The sequence below is a fragment of the Poecilia mexicana genome, unplaced genomic scaffold, assembly GCF_051168715.1.
Source record: "Poecilia mexicana isolate PSO_F unplaced genomic scaffold, ASM5116871v1 scaffold_3, whole genome shotgun sequence".
Lineage (NCBI taxonomy): Eukaryota > Metazoa > Chordata > Actinopteri > Cyprinodontiformes > Poeciliidae > Poecilia > Poecilia mexicana.
Window position 1 is genome coordinate 6,246,421 of NW_028263372.1, and position 21,197 is coordinate 6,267,617.

General features: G+C 39.6%; 1 protein-coding gene across 2 annotated transcripts in view; it reads left to right on the forward strand.

Annotated features, from left to right (window-relative positions):
* Window positions 1-21,197, forward strand: part of dpy19l3 (dpy-19 like C-mannosyltransferase 3) — a 62,206-nt gene that overhangs the window by 33,520 nt on the left and 7,489 nt on the right. For both annotated transcript variants that reach the window (XM_015000057.2, XM_015000056.2), the window contains 3 exons: window positions 391-473; window positions 14,465-14,597; window positions 21,027-21,185. In XM_015000057.2, coding sequence (XP_014855543.2) covers window positions 391-473; window positions 14,465-14,597; window positions 21,027-21,185 — 375 coding nt within the window. The remainder of the gene's footprint in view (window positions 1-390; window positions 474-14,464; window positions 14,598-21,026; window positions 21,186-21,197) is intronic.

Consider the following 21,197-nt stretch of genomic DNA (forward strand, 5'->3'; position numbering starts at 1 on the left):
GGTTGAAACCCTGACAGTTTCTTTACTGTCCAGTAGGCCCACATTTCTCTATTGGAAAGGCATTTTATCAGATTTAGAAATAATCAACATTTCAAAGAAATTTGATTTTAATTATCTGTAAGTGATAATCACCAAATTAGCAGACATAAAAAAATAAAATGCATAATGAGTTGATATAACATTTGTACTTTAAAGGTTTACTGTTTGGAATTAAATTGCTGGTGTCAGTAACTTTTTGAGGATGTTCTAATCCGTTGAGATGCACCTCTTTCAATCAGTGCAGTTTTAAGTGTGAATAGGTTTGTTGTACTTTGTGTCTTAATGAAGGTAAACCCATGGCTTTCTATCTCTCCTCCTTCTTCCTCTTCTCCTCTTCTTCTCCCTCTGTAGTTCTGGCCTAAGCTGATGGAGGAGCTATCAGAGCTGAGGGAGTTCTATGATCCAGACACAGTGGAGCTGATGACCTGGATTAGGTACTTACACACATGCTCACACATGCACCCAAATTTACAGATCTGGAGCACCCATTATATTGATGCAAATTTGATTAGCTTGTTTCGCTAGATCAAGCTTCGCTTCGCCTGATGTCCTTGATTAGTGTGTGTGTTTGTATGTGTGTGTGCGCGCGTGTGTGTGTGTGTGTGTGTGTGTGTGTGTGTGTGTGTGTGTGTGTGTGTGTGTGTGTGTGCGTGTGGGGGTGTGTGTGTGTGCGTGTGTGTGTGTGTGTGTGAGAGAGAGAGTGTGTGACGCCGGTTTGTGGGGGAGGCTGGCTGATGAGTGATGAGAGACGATGGGTCGCCATGAATAAGACATAGGAGTGCTGGAAGGAGCCCAGCTGCTGGAGAAGCTCTAACCCACCTCGGGGTCTCTGGGGCTGGGCTTGAAGAAGATCAGCCTGATGGGAGCAGAAGCAGTGCTCTGATTTGGAGTGGCCCCATGCTGTTGCTCTGTATTTTGGAGCTCTAACACATACATTGTATTGCAGAAATATTCATTGTTCTTAAACTTTTCCAACTTATATAATTTTATTACAAGATTCTGTAGGCTTTGCAAAGTAGTGAAGAGTTTTGTACCGGAAGAAATTTTGCTCATTTGTGGCCTGAAAATAGAGCTGCAAATATTTAAAGGTGACTTTCAACTGTGGGTATTTTCTTTCTCCAGAATTGAGCCCTTTTGGTTGTACAGCCTGTTTGTTATGTGTGTTTAAAATGGCTCCTGAAACCCATGATGTTTATGTAGACTGAATCCCCTGACGCTGAGCGGTTTCTTCTCCAACAGGAGTGCCGCTGCAGCCTGGAGACAGTGGTCTCTGTCCACGACAACAGTAGAGTCCAGAAAGCTATTAAAAACTGTGGATTGAGACTCGTAAAGCTCTACGCCTGGTTTACACAGCAAGCTTTTAAAATTGTTGACTGATTTTCAAAGCCTGGGAGACCCCAGACATATCAGATGTCAGACAGGAAATCTCTCAAAACCTCTCGAGATCAAACATGAGTTAAGAGTAACCAAATATGACCGACTGAGAAGAAGCAATGGCGATAGTTTGTGGAGGTGAAAGTGTTTCCATCACCTTGCTTTTTGATTGGCTACATGTCACATTCAACAGGCTGTGTGCTCCTTTGTCCTCTGCAAACACCACACACACAATATCTGGAAAGCTTCATAGTGTAGCTTCTGTATTGACTGAGCTGTCTCATTACATAAATCATAAAATCAGATCCAATCATTACAACTTCAGAGTCCATGCATCAAGGAAACAATTGTTTCTCAATAGCCAAGGATCTGGACCCTCTGTACAAAGCCAAGCCTAGAACCAAAACTTCTTCTTTTACCAAACTACTTCTGTTGTAGTGCTAAAAACTGTGGGTATTAATGCATTTTGGTTTATAAGTTGTGGAGTTAAAATAGACAGTTGTTAGTGTTTTTATTGGGGGTCTCAGACAGTTGAGGTCCCTAACTATCTGGGGTCCACTGTAAAGACTTTGCTAAGGCGCTCACAGTTGGATTTTTTAGCACCCAATGAGTGTTGGGTTGATTAAAATCACAGTTTTAACGGACACCTCTATTGCTTACTGTTCTGCTAGATGAAGGGATGAGGATTCAGGTTGAATTGGTGCTGGGGTGAGTAGTAGGAAGTACTTATTGGGTATGGATTATCCCCAGGTCAGAAACCTGTCAGTGCTGCAAAAACATGAACTGAGAACAGAAACAAACTGATTTATTCACAGCTTGACTTATGCAAGGTGTAGGAAAAGATGAAACATGTGAACTTAAAATTGGTTTCCTTACTAGAATCTTAGTGAATGTCTATTGATGATTTTAGATGATGTATTAAAATCTTCTGAGCTTGAAAAAATAAGTTTTTCTACTGTTTCATGAAGACATTACTGAACTGAGAAAAATATTTTTAGCAGATGTCTGTCTATGAAACCTCTTTTTTTCAGTCAATTTCATTTGGGTCATATTGTTGGAGATGGCGGCAGGGTAGGGCCCTGAATTATTAAGCTGCTCCTAATCATATACCTCCCCAGTGTGCATGTTATTTAAAAGAAACCACACGCTCCTTCAGTTCTCAGGTTTTTCTAAGCAGGACATAATAAAGATAAAATAAAACATCTGGTCCATGTAAGACTTGAAATGGGTTGAAATATGGACTCGGATGAACAACTATTCTGTACATGACACTTTTAATTATTCATTTAACAAAAACCAGGCCAAAATGCAAATCCATGTCTCAAATTCCCTGGTCGCTTTCATAAGAATATAGTCCACCGGACCGTCGGTGCTCCTCCAGACCCGTGTCACGTACGTTTGGCCATTTGTACCACACCATGAGGGTCTGTATGGTCCCCTCGGTCACCCAGAGGCAGGCCACTTTTCTGAGTCTACACAAACTTTTCTTGACTGTAAATGTGTGATGATTAGCTCCTAACCAAGAGGTGGCGCCAAGGGAACAATGGGCAAAGAAGAGAATTAGTAACACCAAACCTGGGAAAAGAAATTGGGCAAGAGAATGTGTCAGAAAAATGTTGATAGCTTTATTTGGTCCGTTTTTTCTCTTGGGAACTCTACAACATAAAACTGGGTTGAAGTTCAAGTAAGTAAGAAGTCTTTCAAAGGGGCAGCATTACGTATTTTCCATGCAAATAGTGCCATTTTGTAGCACAATCAAGTAACTATTAAATGGTTTTTGTGCGTTCCTGCCCTCTTTCTTTCACTGTTATTCTCAATTAGGGATGCAGCTAACAATTATTTTAGCACTTCATTATTCTGACGATTAATTAATAAATAGGATAGAAAAACTGGCATGTTCTACAGTATTTTCATTTAAGCACTTCAGCCTTTCTGAATGTAATATTGGAAATGAATTCCAACGTGCAAATAAACAAATAATTCAATTATTTTTAAATAAAATATTTTCTTTTGCCTAAAATACAAGATTGAAGCTTTCTATTAGTGAAATTGAACCGAGTGAAGGTAAAACTGTTACTTGAGGTGTTTTGGATGAAACATATTTTAATAAATTAGTTTTGGCTTAATTACTGTTCTATGCCGTTTTTCAGTAAATTATCATTTGTTGAGTCTGTATATGACTAACAATTAATCAGTTACTACTTTAGTTGATAATTACTTCAATTATTGATTCATCGTGATTAATCGTTTCAGCTGTACTCCTTCCGTCTTGCTCTCAAGCTTGTGGCGTCCTCTTCATCACGCAGCAGTCCAGCCTTTCGAAACACTTTGGTAAAAGCCGTATGTTAGCCACATCGCTGTTTTCAAGCCATGTGAATAAAATAGTGGCTGTAGAAATGACGGTGGCACAGGAGTTGGAGGTGTCAGATTTTATAGAATCCCTTGAATTGTAGAGAAATTTCCTCGTGAACTGGGAGGTTTTTTTTTTTTCATTAGCCCAGGGTAACACTCTCCTGTTGAACAGAACCCATCAAACTGGACCAGGTTAAGGTGTTTCTAATAGATTATCACTTGCTTTCTCCAGGACTCCCGAGTTATTGATGTGTATTATGTCCACCCAGGCAGTGGGCTAAAAGAAAAAAAAAATCGTTTTGATCTAATCCAATTAGACAAATAGTGGAATGGCACAGCGACTGAAGGACACGGATATTAAGGCAGCAGAAGAAGAGGTCTGCACTGCGAATGTAAGTGTGTGTGTGACATGGGTTCCCTTCCCTCTCAGATAATCCTGTCAGGCTGTGGGGATTTGAGGCTGCCTCACGGTTACCTCGGCAGGGGCTGAGATCAGGGGGCAGCGCTAAGCTTCTTGCTGCTGCGCTAATTACATTCCAGATGAGAGCGTTAGGATGGGGGGGGTGAGTGAAAAGGGGCTCAAGTTAAACTGTGTTATCCTAGTGAACTGAGGCAGTTTAGTTTTACACGGAACGTTCATAATGACGAGCGAAAACAAGGACACACTCGTGCAAACAGCAGCTAGCATGGTTTATGACCAGATGGTGTGTTTATGGAAAGCTGTTAGGAACTCATTGCTGTAATTATAGCTGCAGGGGGTGTAATGTAGCTGTATATGAAATGAGGAGAGCAATATAGGTTCCTGCAGTTCAACCAGACTGAAAAACGGGGTTATACATTAAACGGCAGTAATGGTTGGGCAGTAGAATAAGCAGCTGGAAGGAATGATCCGATTCAGATGTACCGTATTTAGATCTACATGCAGACCACCAATGAGGGTTTAATTGAGTTAATCTGGAAAATGCTGATGTCTACACTGGACATCAGAGGGCAGAAGTAGTGATGGTGTTACAGGCAGTTCCTGGAGCCTCTGACAGTTGATGAATTGTTGTCATCCAAACTATCATTTTGTGTTTGTACTTTTGAAAATTTGCAAGAAATCTTTCTATATTCTTTCATCATTAAACCCCTTCCAGAGTCTACAAATAGAAGAAAAAGGATGAGAAATATATAGCAAACACAACGGCGTGTACATGAGAATGACTGAGAAGACCCTTCCCCTAGCTCTGATTGATTGCTTTGTATCAGCGACAGTGTATTTCTGCAGATGGCAGTAGGACCACAGGGAGGAGGAACAGGAGCTCAATTATCTGTCTCATACTGCACTGTGTGTGTGTGTATATATATATATATAGATATATAATATATATCTATATATATATATATTTATTTATTTATTTATTTATTTTTTATTTTTTAATTACCATCTGAAGATTTAATTGTGGCCCACTGAATACTTTCTCTTTTTTAAAATTTTTTAAAACTGGTAAATCCTAGTAGATCAGCAGTTTGTGAAGACCTCAGACTGACCTGAGACTGACTGACCCTCTGGTTCTAACAAACACAACATGTTTAAAGTCACTCAAACCCCATTTGTTCCCATTCATACGGTTTAGTTGAACTTACACTGGTTGTCTGTGCCCAAATGCATTGCTGCAATGCGATTGGTTGATTCACTTTTTGTGAGTGATCAGGTGTACCTAATAAAGTGGATACAGAGTGTATAATGGAGCTTTTAGGCCAAAGAACATTTCTAAACAGATTTTAATCAGTTTGTGCAATCTTGCCAACTTGTGTCAAGTACAATCGACATTTAATAAATACTGAAGACTTGAAGTACCCTCAGACTCAGGCTGTTTTCTCCAACTCAAGAAATGATTTTCAATTAATCAGTTAATAAGAACACTCAGGTAAAGTGCACTCTTGTTATATAAAATCCAGTTTATGAAAGAAGAAAAAAGAGAAAATAAAGCTGCATCTGCTCAAGAGCAATGAGCAAAATCTGCCCTATCAAACGCATCTCTTCATGCCTTTGCTTAGTATTATTGTAAAACGGTTCACCCCATTGAACTTTGTCACATTTTATAATGGAAAAGTCACAAATTTCTTCGTATTTTAATAGAATTCAATGTCACAGACAAACAAGCAGGGCATTATAATGACGGAGTTCTCTCAGTTCGGTCTTGGATTTTCTCAAAGTCAAGTTTATGTAAAAGCAAAGCGAAAATCTCTAAGACCATAATTAAAAAAGAAGAACGATGACTTTGACTTGACCTTGACTCAGGCAGTGGTGTAACCAGAAAACATTCATAGTGGTGGCCAACAACTGATTGGCTCCAGAGCCACTTCAGAGCACAACATCTGTATTTTCAAAATGATTCACTAAAGACAGGAAATATTTTCCTGAAAGCCTATCTAGATTGATAAATATTCCTGTTTTGGTGAAGAACTAACTGCCTGTTCCAAAGGGGTGTTGTGTTCTGCTGGTAAGTTACCTCTCCATGGGAACAACCAGTCACTGGGTGGATCTAGCCCCGCCTTTTCCTCACAGCTCCTCCTTAGAGCTGCAGTTTCCAAGCTTTCGAGCTTCCGCCACACAGAACCTCTCTCTCTGGCGCCTCCCCCACTCAGCTCCTTCAGACTAGCCAGCAGCAATTAGCAAACACCTGGTGCAACTGCATGTCTGCTGAGCTCATTCTACATGCAACTTCTTGGTGCAATGCTGGTAAAAACGCTGTTGAAGAGTTAATAGAGGAGCTGTGTGATAATTTTCTGAAGGCAGAGCTTCAGAAAGACCAGGAGTTCTTAAAGAGACAGAGGCCCAATTTCAAGGTGTTAAATTCCAAGGTCAAATTTTTTTAAGTCATATTTGATATTTACATATTTTTTTTTTTATTAACAGAAGGTAACAAAGTTACTTGATTGTGATTTAAGATTGCACTATTTGCACAGAAAACCCATAACACTGGCCCTTTAAGTCACAATTAGGATTAGGTGTTGGATCATGATAAAGTTATTAGACAGGAGATAAAACTGCCTTCATTGAATCTAATGACTCATGCCCTGTGCTCTCATTTGCATGGCAAAGCAGGTTGACATGAGGGATTATTAACACTCCTGTGAGAGTAAGTGCAATCTTTACAAATGTTTAAATCTGACTCATGGGATAAAATGGCGTCTCTTGTTATTTTAGCAACAGCATAACTCAGTTTTCCTCTTAATAATGTGCCGTGATTTCCCGGCCCAGCTGCAGACTGACACTAAGCTCCCAATAAACAGTCACAGAAAACGAAAAGCTGTTCTCTGCCCAGCTCCCTGACCGCTACTGGGCACAGAGGAGTCAAGGCAGTGGGTTTGTTAACAGGTGCAGCGCAGAGAGAAGCAGCCCAAGCTGAGGCGCGTGTTTCCCACAAACGGCTGATTGCAGGACTCCCAGGGCTCTGGGCTGTCGCCGCCCTGCAGGTTCCTGCATGCTGCTGCCAGCAACAACCAGAAAGCTCCCAGCACACCTCACTGTGTGCACAACACAATCAGATTGATGTTACAGTATGAAAGTCACAATTTAACTTTGGTTTTGGCAAGTTTCACAAGTCCAAAAATCAGACAATATACATAAAACTCAGCCATATGAACTAAATTTAATTCTAAAAGATTCTTTTGCTAGTTTTTTTTTCTGCACTCCCCCCTCCTCAACACTCTGAGCTGAGATATATACATTGGAGAATTATGAAGTCAGTGGAAATTATTAATGAGAGCTTTGACAGCAGTTTTGCTGCAGATTCAGGAGGCTCATCTGGCTACTCAGCATGGAGAGCCATTCAGAGGAGGAACGGGCTCCTGTGGACCAGTCAGCAAATTTCACTGTAACACTTAGTTGTTTATACAGCAAGTGCTTTAAAAAAAAGTCCAAGTAGTTGTGAAAACTACAGTGCCACAGGACCAGTGGTGATGTTTCAGCAACAACCACTCATGGAAGATTTTTTTTTACAAATAAGTGTTTCAGTTAAGGCATATAATGCCTTGTAAAAGCGTTATTATTATTATTATTATTATTATTATTATTATTATTTACATTTTGTCTAGATTCTATCGTTTACTTCAGCTTTGACCTCTTAGACAACCCTCATGCAAGCAGTGTGCCAACTGTAACTGAGTGGAAGCAGAGACTAAAGAAGGTGTGTGTGATGGAAAAATTAACTGAATCTTCTCAAATGAAAATATATATTTTTTTACCCAGAGCATGGTTAAAGTATACCTGTGTCTTTAAAGTACACAGGTTATAGAAAGGCTTTTTTTATTGTTTGTTTATTTAATCGCCTGTCTCTCATAATTTTCTATTTTGAATTGTGTAAACCTAAATAAAGAGTTCCAAAAACTGAAAAAAAAAAACAAAAAAAACGTATTTACATAAAAAGTCTAGTTGTGAATGTATTTAAAAAGTCTGTCACCATAATCAAACTGAGCAGCTTTGTTGAACCTCAGAAAATGTGAGGTTCAACTTGGCGCAGATCACCTTCCACTCAAACTGGATGATTTGGAAGGTGTTCTTGCAGAGCAGGTTCATCTGTATCGCCTTTGTGAGGACCTCATTTTTCTCTGGCGAATACTTCAGCAAGTGTAAAAGCCACTGTGCTTGCTTTGCTTGCCCAAGCTCAATGCAAACCACAAATATAACCTATAGTCGTGTTGTTAGAGGGACGCGTTGAGCGTGGAAGGCAGTGAGAATGTTTTATCTGTGTGAACAAAGGATTATGTTCAGTGTGTGTGTTTACATCTCACACACGCTGCCCATCTGTGTCTTTGCTGCAGCTTGATAAAGTTAGTATGTGTTCCTTGGTGCGTTAATGTGCTGGTGGTTTAGCCCATGGAGGAGCTGTTGCGCTCACTCTGTTGTCGCGCGGCAATACATCAAACTGTGTCATATCGAATGCTCCCTCTGCTCCGCTCCTGTCAGGCACTTCTGAGCGCGTGGCCGCGGAGTCATCCTGGAACATGTGAACGAGCTCTACAGGGCCAGCCAGCTGACAAGAGAGGAGATCAGAAAAAACCTGTCACAATGAGCCCAGACAAACAAAACAAACAGCCTCAGTGGAGCTTATTAAAAACCCAACAGTCACTAAAAGGTAACGCTTGCTCCCTACTGGTATATATATCTTTATGGCGCTGCTGCCTAGTAGTGCCACATATATTATGTCTTCCTGTTGGTCTCTAGATGTGCAGTGTAGCGACTCTAGCTCATCATGCAGAGCTGGCCGAAGGTTGCATGAGGCCTTGAGCAGAAGACGATTTAAGGGCCCCTCTTACTTCAGCATCACTAACAGAATTTCAATACAGATTTATTGGAATCTGGGAGAGGGGCATACGTTGAAAAGTACCGTATTTTTCGGACTATTAGCCGCTACTATTTTTCCCACTCTTGGAACCATGCAGCTTATAGCCCGGTGCGGCTTTTCTATGGATTTTTCTTCAACCGCCGCAGCAAGAAGTGAATCATTGAAAGTCAAAATTAGAAATCAAAGAAGAAAGTGCAAACTTTCATTAGAACAAGCACATGCTAGCAGCAGGCAGGACAGAGAAATGTTTTCAAACTCATTCCCCCTCATCATGGAAACAACATGAAGAAGTTTATATGATGCAGCTTTTAAGTTGAGGGCTATCGATCTGGTAGTACAGGACGGAAATAGAGCTGCTGCATGTAAGCTCGGCATGGGCAAATTCATGGTTGGGAGTTGGACGGAGGGCTGCATCCTTAATAAATCCAGCAGATTGCGTCCTTGTGATAAACCGACAGCGGCAGAGATACCAGCGGTTTATAGCCCGGTGCGGCATATATGTACGTTTCCAGTTTTTTTTTTTTTTTTAAACTTTGGAGGTGCGGCTTATAGAGAGGTGCGCTTTATAGTCTGGAAAGTACGGTAATCACTGATAATTGTAATTTCCTGAGATGTGCTTGTGAACAGACCGAGTTCAAGCACAAAGATTAAACCTATAACATCAGATTGTTGCTATTGTTGCTTTGTATTTTTACAAAGTAAACTTGCCAGCTCCTTTAAATCTTAAATTTAATTGTTAAACAATTTAAAACCTTTGAATTGTTCTATTCTCACATTTAACAGTAATTTCATTCTCGATAAACAATTGTGAAAATATTAAATTTATGGTAGACCTGTGTTAAAATGTTGGAATTTATGGGCCCCCTGAAGGTCTGAGGGGTGGGGGCTTAAGCAGCTGCTTAGTTCACTTATACCTTGGGTCAGCTATAAATGTGACCAGCATTACATTGTACAAACTCTCTGGCTTAAACTGTTAATTGGGATTTAACAGAAGTGCAGAAAATGCGTATTATTTATTTCAATTGTATTTTTTGTTGTTTTTAAGACAATTGTTGTGTATAAGTATGTTCAACAATCTGTTCCAGTATCATAATTACCCACTGATATTTTAACAGTTCTTGTCAACTTACCATTTTTTAATACAAAAACACTGTGGGCTGACTACCGGGCTCAGCAAGATTTCTGTGGGAAACCCTGCGTATGTGTAGCAGTGATTCCTATTGATGCATTTTCAACACATACCATTAACTGTATTGAAAGCACTGCCATCTAGTGGACAGACTGCCAGTAATTTTTAAAAAAGGAGCAAAAGTAGGCTTCTTCCTGACACTCGCAAAAAGTGAGTTCTGTTTTGATGCATTTATAAGGAAAATGTTGTTTGCTCGTTTGATTGCCAGTCACTGGCTGACTGATGAGTTCATCCATAATACTGATGTTGACGTACCAATAATATATTTGGCAACATCAAAACAACCCTTACTGCCCATCATGGGCGAGCATGATTAGATGATAGGATCTGAGAAGCTCGAGCACGCATTCAGTAAATGAAGAGGTGTAGTTACACTGGAATACTCTCATCTAAACCGGCTACTTTGTGTTCTCACAAAACATGCAGCATCACTGACTTTTAGTCGCTAGTTGTACCTCCCTTGTTTTAAAAACCCAGTAAAGCATAAAGGACTTTCAGATAGTTGCTACGTTTTGTAAAAGACGAAAATCCAGTTGCGGGGGAGAAGATTTTCAGTTAAGAGATAATGATTCTGGCTTTTAAAACTTTAAACAGTTTTCCTGTCATATAAATCAGGAATGGCGTATAGAACTACCTTGTAATTTACACAGATTTACATATGCTAATGGGGGTAGTTTAAGAGGAACGCTTGCAACAATTTGTTGCCACCAGCTGATTGATGGGAACCGTGGCCCCGTCAACAGAGCTGTCAGCGGAAACAATGGGAAAAACAAAATCCTTGAAGACTGTCATTCAGGATGGAGTGCGGGAGAAAATGTTGGTTGTTTATATTTGACTGTGTTTAACCCTTGTAAGCTGTTTGGGTCTGTGGGGAGCATTTTCTTATTATTGCAAAATGTATACAAGTAATTATTTTTTCAAACTCAAAATCTTTGGCTTTGGGTGATTTTCTGTGTAGAACATAATCCAAAAATAGAAAAATAGAAGACTACATTCCCCAAGGTCCCCCCAAACAGTGTTATCTGGATTGTTAGTTCTTTGTGTGACTGGTGTTCTAAAGAAGTGTGTTACGAACAAGATCTTTTTTTAAAGTATTATTTGTGTTTGTTTGCCATGCAGTCCACAAGCAACACAAGAAACAATAGATATTTCTTACCACACAAATTATCATGATAAAACTTTAAGTCCATATCACTCACTCATAGTTCAAAGGTCACTCAAGAAACCGTTATATTTTTACACTTTCATGCAATGCTGATGAAAGAGTGAGTCATCATCGTTTTACTTTATTTGATAGTCATAAATCACAAAATTCATCTGAAGGGAAACCCAGTAATAATAAACAGGGCCAATTTAAATCATGCTCTTTATAACTGACCAGCAACCAGATTTGATCTCCTTTCACCCTTATTCAGAGAGGGAAGATTATTAAAAAGTCATAAAGGCAACTTATTTTAAGTGCTAGCCCATTTAACCGGAGCTGACATTTTTATGGCAGGAGCAGTCTCACTTTTTCACCCTGTCGAAGAAAAAGGTTAGTCTAGTAACTCACGCTGTTCCTCCTGGTAATTCAGGCCCAGTCTCAGTAGCTTCAGTCTTCCAGCTTCTTCTGTTTGCTGGGTCTGTGTTCATCTGTCGGCGTAATTAAGACAAATTAGTCAATCGCTTCTATCCAGGAAACATGCGCCACTACTCATTTGTCTGTCAACCGTTCAATGGAAATCGATTTTTTTTTTTTTTTTGCAACTTCTGCTTCTCTTTTGTCTGACTCGCTCCTCTGCTTCCTTCGTTCTGCTCCTTGTCATGTTTTTAAATGGTCTAAATAAGCAACATTTGGCCCCTTTTTGTCCTTTGAGGAAAGGGCTCAATCTGCGCTCTGTTCTGTGGTGTTTGTGTCCCAACTCGTACTGAGGTGTCTCAGAGAGAATCTGAGTGGTTTACTTCATTGAACTACTGTACTCACTTTTCAAGTGGGACTTCAGTAATCTAGTCCTGCATATGAGTCCAATAAGATCACCCCTTTAATCACTCTGAATCTCACCATCAGTCATCGTCCTGATTAGCACTCAGGAGCTCTTACCTTGCAGGAGCCGTTGAGCTGGAATTAGAGTTCTTCATAGATGGAATAAAACATTGATGATGCTCTTCTCTGTCTTATGGACGGTTCACAAGTCTTACTTAAAGTCAATCACTAAGTCAGGATGCACCAATCACTGTTTCGTGGCCAGTTTCCAATCACTCTGGAATTCTTAGAAGTCTTTGACCAGACAACATTGATTTTAGCCGTTTTCTTTTTGATGCCGTTTCACAGAACCGGTAAGACCGGGGACACTCTTCAGTTGGGTTTGCCGCATTCTGTTGGTCAAAGTTTCCTTTCACAACAGAGCTTGTTAGATGAAGAAGACCTTTTGAAACTGAACTGAAAATCCCAAGAAAGACATTCAGTTCTTCATACTAAGGAAACTTGTTCTTTGGATCTCCTGAACTGTTTACTCACAATTCCCTGCACTAAAATCTACTTCCTGGATTTGGTTCTCTTGAAGTAGAGCAAGACGTAATGTATGTTTTTCAGCAGACCACTCACACCTCCCAAAACAAACCAGACTTCCATAGCGACCTGCAGCTGGGGCCACCAGGTCTGGTGTAAATGCACCCTGAGATGCATACACCTATGATGTATGAAGATATAAAAGATAGCATTTGAGGTGCTTTTTTTCCTATGGAGTATTATTGCATTCTGTGTCAGAGTTTGTTGCTTCCTCTTTTGGTTCAGACCTTTGTGTTGGTGTGAATATGCTCAAACAAAACCAAACAATTGAACAGACACCCACTTTTTGACTGGTGTGTTTTTACTTCTGGTGTGAATACAGACTGGCCTTGATCCGAACCAACAGTATATCTACATCTTTTTTGACTTCACAAGACACTGTTGCTGGGCATCGTGGTAAAAACGATCCTGTCAGTATCGCTGACTACGCTGCTACTACACGAACTGAAATCGTAACCAATCCGCTGTTTTCTGCTTAGTGATGCTGCTGCCACCATGTTCTGGGTCTCAATCAACTTGCAACAGCATTTCCTGACACCGTTCAAAAATTAGAGATTTCACATCACCAAACCAGCGCAGAATGAGCTCCTCTTCACATTCAAACATTGTTTTCTTTTCCAGCTCTGTGCTCCCCCTTTCCCCCCTCATATCTGTCCAATGGGAGCAATGATAGTCACTGGTGTGGCTATGTTTACAAATTATAATCTGTTTGAAAAAAGCGCAAACAGCACCTAATGGCAAAAAAAAAAAAAAAAAAAAAAAAAGTTGTCTTTGGTCTGGACCAAAGCATTTTCCTGGAGTGAATTCACCATTAGCCTTTCTTTACTGATTTATGATGTTAGGAGCAAACGAGTCACATGGCAACATCTGCATGTGAGAGAGCAGTTGCTGTAAATACAGGGTTTCTTTTTTTTGTATTAACATTTAAAACAAAGACTAATTTATTATTTAGAGTGGCTTGCATGACTAAAACTGCATTTTCTCTGAGTATTCTCTACTTTCATACTGACTGATCACCACTAACACTGATCCCACTGCTAATCCACTCAACACCTGACAGAAGATCATTTTGCCTGCAGCTATATGCATATATTTTTTAGACCAGCTGCTGTCTATATGTGGGCCTTGTAGAGCTTACAGGAAGTAATCATTTAATAATCAGACATGCTATGAAACTGACTTATTAACACCTCCCTGTGTTTGTCCTTGGTATTTGTTCCTCTTGTTGAGTTGCTTAATTTGTCTGAACAAAGAACACTTTTATATTCACTCTTCATGTAGATGGCTGCTGTCTTCAAAGTCACTTCTCTAAATGAAACAAAAAAAAACTCTTAGTGTGTTTAGATTATAGCTGCAGATCAGAGAGCAGCTGTGGGCTGAATGCCAAAGCTGGAAAACAAAGTGAAATTCAATTCAACTTTTTTTACTGGCTAAATTCATCTGTGAATAACCTTCAGACTGTTTCATCTCCTCCTTTCCTCCATGTATTATTTTTTTGCACTTTTTTATCATTTCATTCCTCCCGTTTTCCTCTCTTCCTTTAGCTGGGTAAAAGCCCAATCTTGGATTGCATGATAGATCATATTTTTTGACATGAGTGCTGAGTCGTCCTCCTCTGTTTGTCCACAGCACGAAGACCCCAAAGCAGGCCGTGTTTGCTGGAAGCATGCAGCTCCTGGCCGGCATCAAGCTGTGCACAGGCAGAGTTCTCACCAACCACCCACATTATGAAGATAAAGACCTGCGGGAGCGGACCAGACAGGTACGGCCGCCTGCCTGCCTGCCTGCCTGCCTGCCTGCAGGCTTTATGTTACACAGCGACTGTGAAACTTAACTAAAGCAATCAGATCAGAAAACTCCAGGGGGACTGTGAGTTCAGTTATGGGAAATTTACCTCAGTGTCAAGGTAAAAGCCTTTTGCTTTCTTTTTGAAGGTTTCAGACAGAACAGGGCATGTAATGTTATTTTAGTCTTGATAAAATTATACAGTGCCTAGCATAAATACTCATGCTTATGATCAGTTTTATTGTTTTCATGTTTGTCAATCTACAGAATGAAATCTTTGCAGAGTCAGAGTCATTTCAGTCAGATTAGGCAGAGAGCCACCATGAACATCGATTTTATATTTTTAATCAGATTTAGGTCTGTGCTTTGATTAGGCCATTAAATGTGCTTTGATCTAAACCATTGCATTGCAGCTCTGGTTGTATGTCTGTGGTTGTTCTGCTTGGAGGTGAACTTTAACCCCAGTCTCAGGTCTTCTTTAGCCTTTAAAAGCTTTTCTTCTTACACTAGCAATCATTTTAGTTATTGATTAATCTACTGATGATTCTGGCTATTAATCGGATAAAGATTTTTCATTTAAGTCCTTTTTATACAATATTAGAAATACATGAAAAGATGCAAATAACCACATAATTCAGTCCCTTATTTTAAATAGGAAAGTAAACATTTTATTACTTCAAATGCAATAACAGCACGCATTTAGTGAGCGCTTGATCATTTGTAGTAAAGGTTTCATCTCCAGCTGAAAATCCTTCTGACATCAACATGTGAAAAGCTCAGGCCTCTCTGTTGGACTCAACATCAATAAGTGAGCAAAAGTTTCCTCCCTGCACAACTCACATTAAAATTCATCTTGTGCTGACTCTTCATGATTGTACATTAGAGGCATTCATTTTAAAATGAACTATAAAATCCTGCTGCAGGTCCCATGATGACATTTTAAGAACTTTTCTTTTCTTTAGTATTTTAGCATCTCAGCATCTGTCCATGCAGTAGCATCCAGTCCCTCTTTGGCCTGTCAGAGATCAACCTGCAGATGTAAAGGGCTTCAATGAACATGTGAAACAGGCATGGATCTGTAGATGCACAGAGTACAATGTATTTCCATTAAGTAAGAATCAATACAGGGCAGGACAATGCAGTCTGAAGGGGCTGCGTTCCAGTAAAGTGGGAGTTATCTGTGTGTTGATCAGAAATGCTATCAGGGTTTCTCTACAAGCTGCTGACAGTTTAACGCCTTAAAAAAACAAATTATTCATATATGTTTTATTTTCTGACTGAAGGCTTTTCCTGTCATTTCACTGTTTAGTATCTTGTCTTTGACCTCTGTGCCATAACGTCCTTATGTCATGATTATATAACAGAACTGATCAGTGTTCATTAGTCTGGCTGCTCCTTCATTCAGCGTGCGCCTTCCTCTCAGTGAGCAGGAAGTGATGTGTAGGTCATCTCCTGGCCAGCTGAGCCTGTGTTCTGCATCCCAGCAGGAAGCGAGCTATGCTGCGGCGCTGGCGAGGCCGGGAACCCGCATGGGGCCTCACTAATGACCCACGACACTGCTGTAGACTCAGCCTGCAAAGTGTGTGAATGTGTGTGTTTAAAAAAATAGGTGTAATTTAATGATTTGCTTGATTCTTTTCTTTTCATTGGATTTGAAGTGAATCTCAGTTTCTGTTTAAGTGGAAATAATGTGATGTTTCTCCGTTATAAATAAAGAGGCATGTGTTGTGAATCTGGTTACTGTCAGGATCCGTGTGTTTGTTTTTGAGTTTTTCCTGTGTAGTCCTGTTCCTGTGAGTCTCGGTCCTGTCCTCCCCGTTGATTGCTCCCCATGTGTGTCTCATTTCCCCTGATTACCCGTGTGTATTTAAACCCACCTGTGTCTGTGTTCGTTGTCGGATCCTTGTCGTCGTCAGATTCTAGTGTGCTCATGCGTGTGTCGCTCACAGTTGAACTGATAAGTCCTGTGTCGACTCGGCTCTCGTTTTCAGTCTTATATTCAGTTGCTACCGGTATTAGCTGCGTGCTACTTGCTACAGTGCTGCCTGCGTTTCTGGACTGTAGAGCTCCATTCATTAAATTATTCACTTTCTTCAACATCCTGGGTCAACCTGCGTCGTCTCCTCACCACCAACAAACAGCACTGTCATGACCGAAGGAGGCCAACACTAAGACAGTTTTAGGTCTCATTCACACGAAAATGTCAAAATTTGCACAAAAATATAAGAGTAGAATCGTAAATAACCGATTTAGACAGTTAATCAGCAAAAAAAAAAAAAATACATTGATTTGGAGTTTAGCTAGCCTTTAAGGCCTTGTATAAAAATGTGGTGCATGTATAAAAATGTATACATGTACCACATCATTTGAAAAAATTATATTGTACACACTGGGTCAATTTGGGAAAAACTTATCCACATGAATCCGCCCAAATCCCCCACAGTGTTGTTTTAAACATGCCAAACCTACAGGGGGCAGTGTTTTTGCAAAGCTAAAACCTGCCAGCCAATCAAAATCCTTCAAAATTAGCATGGCTTCCTGTTAAGAATTAAACATGGCGGCAGGAGGTCCATTTGTGTGGATGGATATAAAGGTTAAACGGAGGTGGACAGAAGGCCAAAATGGATCAAAATGTATTTGTTTCCCTACGTATCCGCTTACATGTGAACATCACCTGCAGCTTGTAATGAAATGTTTTTGTTGCTTGAGGGTTTATAATTCAACATACTCTGGACACAGTGTGTCTTTGTTGATGGTTAGAAATGTGTTGATGCTGAGTTCTTCTGTATTTGAATAGAGATGTTAGCAGGAGCGTGTCAAAGGTAAACGCCACATAAAGTCTAAATACTTTGATCCATGGCCATCTGACACAACTCCATCAAGTATAAGACCAACTGACATCAAGAAACTTTCAGGATACTTTATGCGTTTTCAGCCCACAACGTGTTTGTTAGGGGCTCTTACATTTAAATCTCCTTTCTGCAAGTAAAACCTGCTGGTTCCATTCTGCAGGTGACCTGGTGACTGATGAAAGCGGAACGTGTACGGCCAGTGGGTTCAGGGTCACCGTCATGTCACATCGACGGTTTTATCAGTGTGACATGGGAAATGGAGTCATACACAGCCACACAAATAAAAATAACTTTGTGTTAACTGGTGGACTCACACCACAGCTGCTCAAACAGCTTGAATAATCTCAGTTTTGGACCTTAAAAAGTCTGAATTATACCCAGATTTTCTGTACTGGTTTTAAAATTACTTGCGTGTCTTTAATATATACATTTCCACTTTCTTTCCTTCTTCCATCAACTCTTTCTTCCTTTTTTCTTTCTTTTCTTGTTTCCTTCTTTCATCCTTTTTTTCTTTATTTCTTTTTATTCCTTCCTGTTTTTCTTTTTTATTTCTTTGTTTCTATAATTATTTCCACTATTTAGGGATCTTTGGGAATCAGTTGGAGAAAATTTTACAGAACTGTCTTTTATTTTTGGTTTTTCATATGACAAAAGAATGAAAGGGGGGGAGGGGAAACAGCTGTTGATTTTTTGTCTTGGTCCAGCAAAGGGCAGTTTATTTTAGATGAAAATATAAAATTGATAATGAACACAAAACTGATTTTTGAAGAGTATAGGTACAGCGGGAGTGATCAGCATATCTGGGATTATGAAGGTGTTCTGTTTGCTATGTTTATATGGATCACTACTGCATGAATAAATGAGTTTTCCAAAGTAAAAAAATCATTTCTTTCTTTCATCTCTTTTTCTGTCTTTTTTCTTTTTCTATCATTGCTTCTTCATTATGTTTGTCCAAAAAGAAATGTCCTAATGCCATTTATTCATTTCACAGTTTGTAGTTCTCACATATGTTTAACCATCTCCTGTCCAGCAGTACTGATGTCTGGAATTTGAATTAGATGTTCTTGTTGCCTTGAAGCCAGCGACTCCAAGCAGGGAGCATCCAGTCAGACAAAATTTAAAGCTGAACATTTTATGTGTCATGCAAATCCTCAAAAGATGTTCCTCCCAGAATGTCTTATTTTAATTCCTTTAGGGAATATTTAATCACATTCAAGATCCCAAGTCATAAAACAAGGACGTCTTGATGATTTTTGGCTTGAAAACAAGGTTTTGAGTTGCTGGCTAAAATCTACTGAGGATTTCAGCCAGTAGATTTGGTAGTGTTGAAGTCAGTAAACTCAGAGGGTTAAAGGACAGGAGTGAAGAAAGGTATATTTAACCTGTTTAGTTTAGTTTATTTAAGGATCCTCATTAATCTCTACCATGGTGGAGACTACTCTTCCTAAGATCCACACCACAAACATCACAATAAAATCATGCTATTACACAAACATTACACAAAAAGACATCACAAAAAACACTAAAACAAAATCAAAAACACGGAAATGCAAATTAGCAGACTTAACCATTTCAAAGAAATTGGTTTAGTAATTTAACTCAAGTTGTTTTTTGTTTTTCATCTAAGTTTAAAATCTAAATCATAATGGTCTTAAATAGGTCTGGGATTAAACTGACCAACTCTTGCAGAAACTCTGCTTTCTCCCTTTTAATGCAGCCCTCAGCGTTTCTTTGACACAGTGTAAAACTTCACTTATGCTCTATTGTTATTTTGCCTCAGAGCCTCTCTGGGTTGAATGTGTGAAAGCCATTGGTTGACTTCCTCAGGTTCTCAAGATATTTACACAAAAAATATCAAATAAAAATGCATAACAATTTCTTTCAGTTAGGAAAGAACAATATCAGTTGGCTTTTAAAATAGTCTAATAATGTTAATCTTGCACACTAAAACACCCACTAAATGTTGTTGTAAATATAGATCTGTGTTTGCTGTTTTGCTCTTTGCAGCTTGTAGCTGGGATAGCTGTTCTGGTAGCTAGCCAGCTTATTCTGGTAGCTTGTCAGTTGTTCTGGTAGCTAGGTAGCTAGCTTGTTGTTCTGGTAATTAGCTAGCTGTTCTGGAAGCTAGCCAGAATGTTCTGGTAGCTAGCCAGAATGTTCTGGTAGCTAGCCAGCTACCTGTAGCTTCCAAGAGGTAAATAGTAGATATAGTAGATATTTACTTAGATTTATTTAGATAATTGTAGATATTATTGACAGTTTTCTGTCAATATGTTCTAAACTAACTGTACTGTTATTTTTTGTAGTTACTGCATTTTAGTGAAATTGTCAGTTTTAAATCCTCTACATGAAATATGTTTTTCTCAATTACTCAGCAACCTGAGGTCTGCATAAATATCAAATATCCTCCAAACTCAGTAACTAGTTGAGCCTCTTAGCAACAACTGATATCAAGAGTCTGTGCTCATACCTGGCAATGAGCAAGAAATATTTAAATTCTGCCACACTGAAGAGAATGATCAGCATGTTAGCCTCATTTTACATTTACTGAAATGGAAGTGCGGACCTTGTCTATGGCACTCCAAAATATATATATTTTATACTGTGCTGTGGATGATTGTCCTGGTGGAGAATCAAAGTGTTATTGGGCTTATGGTCTGGTTCTGATGACTGGACATTCCCGCTGCAGGATGTTCTGGTAAAGAGCAGAATTTATGATTCCATCAATTATACCAAGCCCAGACCATGACACTACCACCACTATGTTTGACTGTCAGTCTTGTTCTGAAATACTTTTTAGTTGTAAATCAGATATAACCCCACCTACACCATCCTAGAGATCCAAAGACATTTTTCCAAAGCGTCTTGAGGATTATTTTGATGTTTTTGGGAAATGTGAGATGTGCCCTTTTTGTTTTGTTTTGTCTGCAGTGGTTTTGGTTTGGAACTCTCTAACAGATGCCCATTCTGTTGTTAAATATTGAACTCGGACCTTACCTGAGGAAAGTGAGATCTACTGTCCTTTAGCTGTTGTTCCTGTTTCTTTTATGACCCCCTGAGTGAATTGTTGATTTGTAGTAATTTTGGTTGATCGACCTTGGCTTCTGCTGGGAGGATTCATCACTGCCATCTTCCATAATCCGCCATCTTTGTGTGAACTTAGAGCCGTGGTTAAATGTAACACTTTTTAAATATTCCTACTGACATTTTCTGTTTTTGGAGAATGTTGTGTGGATCTACTTTACCATCTATAACAGACAAATTATGACTGTGATTTGTTGCAATACTTCTATTATTCACATCCTGCTGTTTTTCACTTTTAATTTTTTTTCATTTGCTTTTGTAAAGGACTCGTAATTGAAGCTGAACCAACGGTAGTTAAAAGTTAAATGTGCCTGTTAATTCAGTTCCAGGAGAGAGGTTCCTCCCTCCAGCAATATTGCTGAGAATTAACGATCCATAGAAACCTGAATAAAATCCACTGTTTACTGTGTGTGTGTGTGTGTGTGTGTGTGTGTGTGTGTGTGTGTGTGTGTGTGTGTGTGCGTGATCAGGTGTATCAGGTGTACGCTCGGCGGTCCCCAGAGGAAGTGTATGACATCCTGAGGGCGGTGGGGGCCGACTACGTGGTTCTGGAGAACAGCATCTGCTACGAGCGGAGGCACCGGAGAGGCTGCAGACTGCGGGACCTGCTGGACCTGGCCAACGGACATGTGGGTGGCATT